At 44.5% G+C, this 7,736-nt stretch overlaps 1 protein-coding gene across 1 annotated transcript in view; it reads right to left on the bottom strand.

Moving 5' to 3' along the window:
* Positions 1-7,736, bottom strand: part of LOC122548771 (SCO-spondin-like) — a 188,294-nt gene that overhangs the window by 97,450 nt on the left and 83,108 nt on the right. Inside the window, exon 17 of the mRNA XM_043687538.1 lies at positions 3,135-3,334. Within this exon, the coding sequence (XP_043543473.1) occupies positions 3,135-3,334 (200 nt within the window). The remainder of the gene's footprint in view (positions 1-3,134; positions 3,335-7,736) is intronic.

Here is a 7,736-nt window from a genome sequence, read left to right on the forward strand (position 1 = left end):
AATACGGTTCCTCTCATTTGTAAATACTGAAGAAAAGTACTCATTCAAGTCCTCTCCTATCTCTTCCGACTCAATGCACAGTCTCCCACTACTGTCCTTGATCGGACCTACCCTTGTTCTCGTCATTCTCATGTTTCTCACATACGCATAAAATGCCTTTGGGTTATCCTTGATCCTATCCGCCAAAGATTTTTCATGCCCTCTCTTAGCTCTCCTAATCCCTTTCTTCAGGTCCCTCCTGGCTATCCTGTATCCCTCCAATGCTCTGCATGAACCTTGTTTCCTCAACCTTGTGTAAGCCTCCTTCTTCCTCCTTACAAGCCATTCAACCTCCCTCGTCAACCAAGGTTCCCTCACACGACCATCTCTTTCCTGCCTGACAGGTACATACATATCAAGGACACATCGTATCTGTTCCTTGAAAAAGTTCCACATTTCAATGACATCCTTCCCTGACAGCCTATGCTCCCACTTTATGCTCCTCAGATCCTGTCTTGCAGCATCGTATTTACCCTTCCCCCAATTGTAAAACCTGCCCTGTTGCAGAGTCAGAGTCAGTGTCATACAGCATGGAAACAGACCTTTTGGCCTAACTCCATGCCAATCAGGTTTCCTAATCTGAACTAGTTCCTATTTTCCTGAGTTTGGCCCATATCCCTCTCAATCTTTCCTATCCATGTTCCTGTCCAAATGTCTTATAAATGTTGTAATTGTGTCAGTCTCTCCCACTTCCTCTGGTAGCTCATTCCATACACGCACCACTGTCTGTGTGAAAGAATTGCCCCTCAGGTGCCTTTTAAATCTTTCCCCTCTCACTTAAACCTATGCTCTCTTGTTTTGGACTCCCCTACCCTGGGAAAAAGACCTTAGCTGTTCATACAATCCATGCCTCTCATGATTTTATAAACCTCCTATAAGGTCAGCCCTCAGCCTCCGATGCTCTTGGGAAAATAGCCCAGCCCATTCAGCCATCCCCAGTTGCTCAAACCCCTAACCCTGGCAACATCTTTTCTACATTCTGGCTAGCTATGATGCCAGTTTCAAGGAATTCTGTACCTGAACCCCTCGGTCTCTCAGTTCAACAACATTCCCCAGGTCCCTGCCATTAACTGTGTAAGCCCTGCCTTTTGTCCTGCATTTTGTCTGAAATAAACTCCATTTGCCATTCCGCAGCCCATTGGCCCAGTTGAACAAGATCCCATTATACTCTTAGATAACATCCTTCACTGTCCACTACACGACCGATTTTGGTATCAACCACAGACTTACTAACCATGCCTCCTAATCCTCATCCAAATCATTCATATAAATGATGAACAACGATGGATCCAGCATTGACCCTTGTGCACATCGCTGGTCACAGGCCTCCACCACTATCTCTGCCTCAGACCATCAAGCCTATTTTTTTACCTAATTGCACCCATAGTTCTTTGCTTTATTTATCATTATATGTGTTTTATTGGTCTACTATCTCTTTGTTCCCCATTTTAACTTCCCTAGTTTCTGACTGAAAGGGACCAATGTCTGTCTTCACCATTTTTTCTCTTCACCTACCGACACAAGTTATTACAGTCAGTTTTGATGTTTGTGCAAGCTGATTCTTGTACTCTATACCCCCTTCCCCACCCTCTTGCCCGCCTGTCCTCATCAATCATCTGTACCCCCTGCCCCCACTCCTTCACCCACCTGTCCCCCATCAATCCCATCAATCATCTATACCCGCCCTTCCCCACCTTCTACAATTTAAACTATGGCCAATCCTCAGGTCTGCAGCATTTTTGGGGAGCTAACTTATATTGCCCCTTCCATGGGTCTAATACTGTCCCTAATACTATCTAATGTTATTTCCTCATTAGCCATGGTTGGGCCACCTTTCCTATGTTGTTGTTTTGCCAGTCAAGAATGACCAATTGTTGCAGATCACCAATGTGTGCTTGAAATGTTTACCATTGCCTTTACGCCATGATTTCTTTAAGTAATCTATCAGAGCCAACTCATTCATTGTACCATTGTACCATATTTAGATTTAAAACCCTAGTCTCAGAACCAACTACATCTCTCTCCATAAAAGCAAATTACTACGGATGCTGGAATCTGAAACCGAAAAAGAGAAAATGCTGGAAAATCTCAGCAAGTCTTGCAGCATCTGTAAGGAGAGAAAAGAGCTGATGTTTCGAATCTAACTGACCCTTTGTCAAAGACCCTCAGTTAGACTCAAAACGTCAGCTCTTTTCTCTCCTTACAGATGCTGCCAGACTTGCTGAGATTTTCCAGCATTTTCTCATTTTTGGCTACATCTCTCTCCACCTTGATGAGGAATTCTATCCTAGTATGGTTACTCATCCCAAGGGGCCTTACACGCTAGATCGCCAATTATTCTTATCTCATTACACAATATCTAATCGAGGATGAAGTTAAAAATAACAGAACAGGGCGATAGTGATATACTGGTGAGCATAGCTGCCTTCTAAGCAGTTGACCCGGGTTCGATTCCCAGCCATCGCAGTGTTTTGGTTTCTAAACTGTCCTTTAATGGAAAGGCACTGGGATAACATGAGAACATGAATGCTTCATTCTGTGGGGAAACAGACATATGGGCGACATGGTGGCTCAGTGTTTAGCACTGCTGCCTTACAGCGCCAGGGACCTGGGTTTGATTCTTGCCCCAGGCGACTGTCTGTGTGGAGTTTGCACATTCTCCCTATATCTGTGTGGGTTTCCTTTGGGTGCTCCAGTCTCCTCCCACAATCCAACGATGTGCAGGTCAGGTGAATTGGCCATGATAAATTGCCCACAGTGTTAGGTGCATTAGTCAGGGTAAATATAGGGTAGGGGAATGGGTCCGGGTGGGTTACTCTTCGGAGGGTCAGTGTGGACTTGTTGGGCCGAAGGGCCCATTTCCATGCTGTAGGGAATCTAATCTAGTCAAACACCAGGTTATAAGCCAACAGAATCACTAGCTTGCAATCTCAGGTGGCCTGTCTGCAGTTGGCTCCTAAACGTACTGGTCCAGAAAACTGTCTTGTTCACACTCCAGGAATCCCTCCTCTATGGTATTTCTAATCTTTTTTTGTAACTGTTTCTTCTTATTTACTGTATCAAAACCCCTTCTTACTTTGATCTACGGTACCCACCTGAACAGGGCATCTGGTTGCACTCCTCTGTTTGCTTCATCTCTTCCTGGCAGGGTAGACTTTCTCCTGGCTCTCCACAGCTTCGACTGCGGCTCCGTTGCCCAGGCCCACAGGTGGTGGAACACTCACTCCATGTGGACCAGCTGCTCAGCTCCATACACTGCAATTCACTGCAGTTAAATATCCCATTCACACACTTACTGCAAAACAAAGAAACCATTCTGTATAACAAAGTGGAAAGGTTTGAACCCAACAACTACATTCACACAGAGCTGGACAGGATTCCGCAGGTGCTCAAAGGATGTTTCATGTGAATATAAGAAATGGGAGCAGAGTAGCATTTCTGCTCCTCGTGACTCTCCACCATATAGAAGATGGTGGCTGATCTGCACCAGGTTTCAACTCATCTTTAGTGTCGGTTCTGTATAGTCCTAAACTCTCCAATTTTTCAAAACACTATCTACATCCTATTTAAATACTGTCAGTGACCTATTCTCCACAACTCTCTGGGGCAAAGAATTCCATACATTCACTCTCCACTGGGAGAAGAAATTCCTTCACATCTCAGTTTTAAATGAGATCTATCCGTTCCTCCCATTTTAATGAATGGGATAGTGTTAATGGTCATAGAGTCATAGGGTCCGACAGCACAGAGACAGGCCCTTCGGTGCAAACTGGGCCATACTGACCAAAATGTCCATCCACACTAACCCCATTTCCCTGCACTTGGCCCATATCCTTCTTAAACTTTCATATCCATGTATTTGTCCAAATGCCTTTTAAATGTTGTTAACGTACGACTTCTGGTGGCAGCTCATTCCATATGCGCATCATCCTCTGTGTAAAAAGGTTACCCCTCTGGTTCCCTTTCATTCTTTCCCTTCTGATCTTAAACCGATGCCCTCTAGTCTGCCTTCTGTCAGCCAGCCAATTCTGAATTCAGAATTGGTTGGCTGACAGAAGGCAGAGTGTGGTTGTAGATGGAAAGTGTTCTGGCTGGAGGTCAGTGTTGAGTGGGGTCCCACAGGGCTCTGTTCTTGGGCCTCTGCTCTTTATAGTTTTTATAAATGACTTGGATGAGGAGGTTGAGGGGTGGGTTAGTAAATTTGCAGATGACACAAAGGTTGGAGGTGTCGTCGATAGTATCGAGGGCTACTGCAGGCTGCAGCGTGACATAGACACTGCAGATGCAGTTCAACCTGGATAAATGCAAAGTGATGCATTTTGGAAGGTCAAACTCGAATGCTGAATATAGGATTAAAGACAGGATTCTTGGCAGTGTGGAGAATCAGAGGGATCTGGGTGTGCAAGTACATAGATCTCTCAAAGTTGCCATCCAAGTGGATAGGGTTGTTAAGAAAGCATATGGTGTTTTGGCTTTCATTAACAGGGGGATCATGTTTAAGAGCCGCGAGGTTTTGCTGCAGCTCGACAAGTCCCAGGTGAGACCACACTTGGAATATTGTGTCCACTTCTGGTCGCCCTACTATAGGAAAGATACAGAGGCTTTGGAGAGGGCGCAAAGAAGGTTTACCATGATGCTGCCTGGACTGGAGGGCTTGCCGTATGAAGAAAGGTTGAATAAGCTTGGACTTTTCTCTGTGGAGAGAAGGAGGAAGAGAGGAGACCTGATCGAGGTGTACAAAATAATGAGAGGAATAGATAGAATCAATAACCAGAGACTTTCCCCAGGGCAGGATTGACTGGTACCAGGAGTCACAGTTTGAAAATAATAGGAGGAAGGTATAAAGGAGATGTCAGAGGAAGGTTCTTTACGCAGAGAGTTGTGAATGCATGGAATGAGTTGCCAGCTGTGGTGGTGGAAGCAGAGTCATTGGGGACATTTAAGCGACTGCTGGACATGCAAATGGATAGCAGAGAGTTGAGGAGTGCATAGGTTAAGTTACTATATTTTACATTAGGATTAAACCTCGACACAACATCATGGGCCAAAGAGCCTGTTCTGTGCTGTACTTTTCTATGTTCTATGTTGTATGTTCTATGTAGTCCTCGATTTCCCAACCTGGGAAAAAGATTGAGTGCATTCACTCTATCCATGCCTCTCATGATTTTATAGACTTTTATAAGGTTCCCCCCTCAGTCTCCTACACACTAAAGAAAAAAGAGTTCTAGCTTGTCCAACCTCTCCCTGGACCATTGAGTCCAGGCAAATCCTTGTAAATTTATTCTGCACGCTTTCCAGTTTAATAACATCCTTCCTGTACCAAGGTGACCAAAGCTGAACACAGTACTCTAAATATGACCTCATCAAACTTGCTCAATTCTATACTCCATGCCCTGACTGATGAAGGCCAGTGCCAAAACTCTCCTTCACTGTCCTGTCTACCTGTAACTCCACCTTCAGAGAACTGTGCACCTGAACTCCAAGGTCCCTCTGTTCCACTACACTCCTTAACGCCCTACCATTCACCATGAAACTCCTAACTTGATTTGACTTTCCAAAATGTAAGACCTCACACTTACCTATATTAAACTCCATTTGCCATTTCTCAGCCCACTTCCCCAGATGATCAAGACCCTTCTGCAATTACTGATACCTTTCCTCACTTTCCATGGTACCATCTATTTTAGTGTCATCAGCGAACTTAATAACCATGCCTTATACATTCTTATCCAAATCATTGATATAGATAATAATTAGTAATGAGGCCAGCACCTACCCCTGAGGCATTCCACTTCCACTGTTACCCTCTGCTTCCTACCATCAAGTCAACTGTGTATCCAATTTGTCAGCTCCTCCTGGATTCCATGTGATCTAACCTTCCAGAGCAGCCTATCATGTGGAACCTTATCAGAGGCATTACTGAAGGCCGTACAGACTATGTCTACCACCCTGCCCTTGTCAACCTTCCTGGTCACTTCATCAAAGAACTCTAACGAATGTGTGAGGCACTACCTCCACTCACAAAGCCACGCTGACTATTCCTAATCAAACTCTGTCTATCCAAATGCATGTATATCTTACCCCTCAAAATCTTCTCACCACTGATATTAAGTTTACTGGTCTATAATTCCCACGTTTTTCTTTGCAACCCTTGTCGAATAAGGGCACAACATTCACTCCCTTCCAGTCTTCCGGGAGTTACCCTCACCCGTGACTAACATTTTTGCAAAAATATCAGCCAGGACCCCCGCAGTTTCTTCTCTACCCTCTTGTAGTGTTCTTGGATATATCTGGTCAGGACCAGGAGATTTATCCACCTTCATACACTCTAATGCATCTAACATTTCCTCTACTGTGATATGGGCTATCCCCAAGGTATCACCACTAACCCCCCCAAGTTCCCAAGTCTTAATGTCTTTCTCCACGGTAAACACAAAGGAGAAGTATTCATTGAGATCCTCGCATATCACTAGTACACAAACATGTCCACTTTGTCCTCAAATGGACTTATTCTCTCTCTAGTTCTTCTTTTCCTTCAATGTATAGTATAACCTTAATTATCTGAACATCAGTTATCCGAATTTTGGATTACCTGAACAAGATCTCAAGGTCCCTTAAAAACGATGTTAGGCAACTCAGGATTCAGTTGACAGTTAAACAGCATTATGGCGTGCATTGCTAGATAATGGAAGCATGTTCGATAGCTGGCACTCAAATTACTGCTTGTTTACGATCAGATCAGTTTTCCGAACAATCAGTTATCTGAACAAAATACTCCCTTCCCGTCTCGTTCGGATAATTGTATTGTGCTTAAAGAACCTCTTGGGATCCACCCTAATCTTCTCAGACAAGGCTATCTCATGCCCCCTTGTCACCCTCCTGATTTCCTTCGTCAGTAAACTCTTGCATTCCCTGTATACCGCCAGGGATTCCCTTAATCCCAGCTGCCTGTACATGAGCCACACCTTTTTTTCTGGTCAATGCCTCAATATCTCTTGCTATCCAGGTTTGCCTATTCCTGCCAACCTTGCCCTTCAGCCTCACAGGAACATATGGACCTTAAACTCTAGCTATCTCACTTTTAAAGGCCTCCCACTTGTTAGAGGTCCCTTTACATGCAAACAAACTACTCCAATCAACCCCTGCAAGCTCCTGTCTAATTCCAGCAAAATTCACCTTGCCCTAATTGAGAACATGAACATGTGGACCAGTTTTGTCCCTCTCCATATCTATTTTAATAGAACTATGGTCACTGGTCCCAAAGTCCTCCCCCACAGTCACCTCAGTCACCTGTCCTTTCCTTTTGCCCCTTCCTGAGTAGGACCCTCTTTATAAGGTGGAGGAAGCTAGGGTCAAGCCCAGCTCTGGAGAATTACAGGCAGGCGAGGAAGAAGCTTGAAAATGGTCTGAGGAGAGCCAAGAGGGGGCACAAGAAAGGCTTGGCAGAACGGATTAGGGAGAACAGAAAGGAATTTTACACTTATGTGAGGAATAAGAGAATGGTCAAAGAAAGAGTAGGGCCGATCAGAGATAGCATAGGGAATTTGTGTGTGGAGACTGAGGAGTAGGGGAAGTCCTAAATTAGTTTTTTGCTTCTGTCTTTACGAAAGAAACGAACTTTGTAGTGAATGAAACCTTTGAAGAGCAGATGTGCATGCTGGAATGGATAGAGATAGAGGAAGCTGATGTGCTGAAAA

The sequence above is a fragment of the Chiloscyllium plagiosum genome, chromosome 4, assembly GCF_004010195.1.
Source record: "Chiloscyllium plagiosum isolate BGI_BamShark_2017 chromosome 4, ASM401019v2, whole genome shotgun sequence".
NCBI lineage: Eukaryota > Metazoa > Chordata > Chondrichthyes > Orectolobiformes > Hemiscylliidae > Chiloscyllium > Chiloscyllium plagiosum.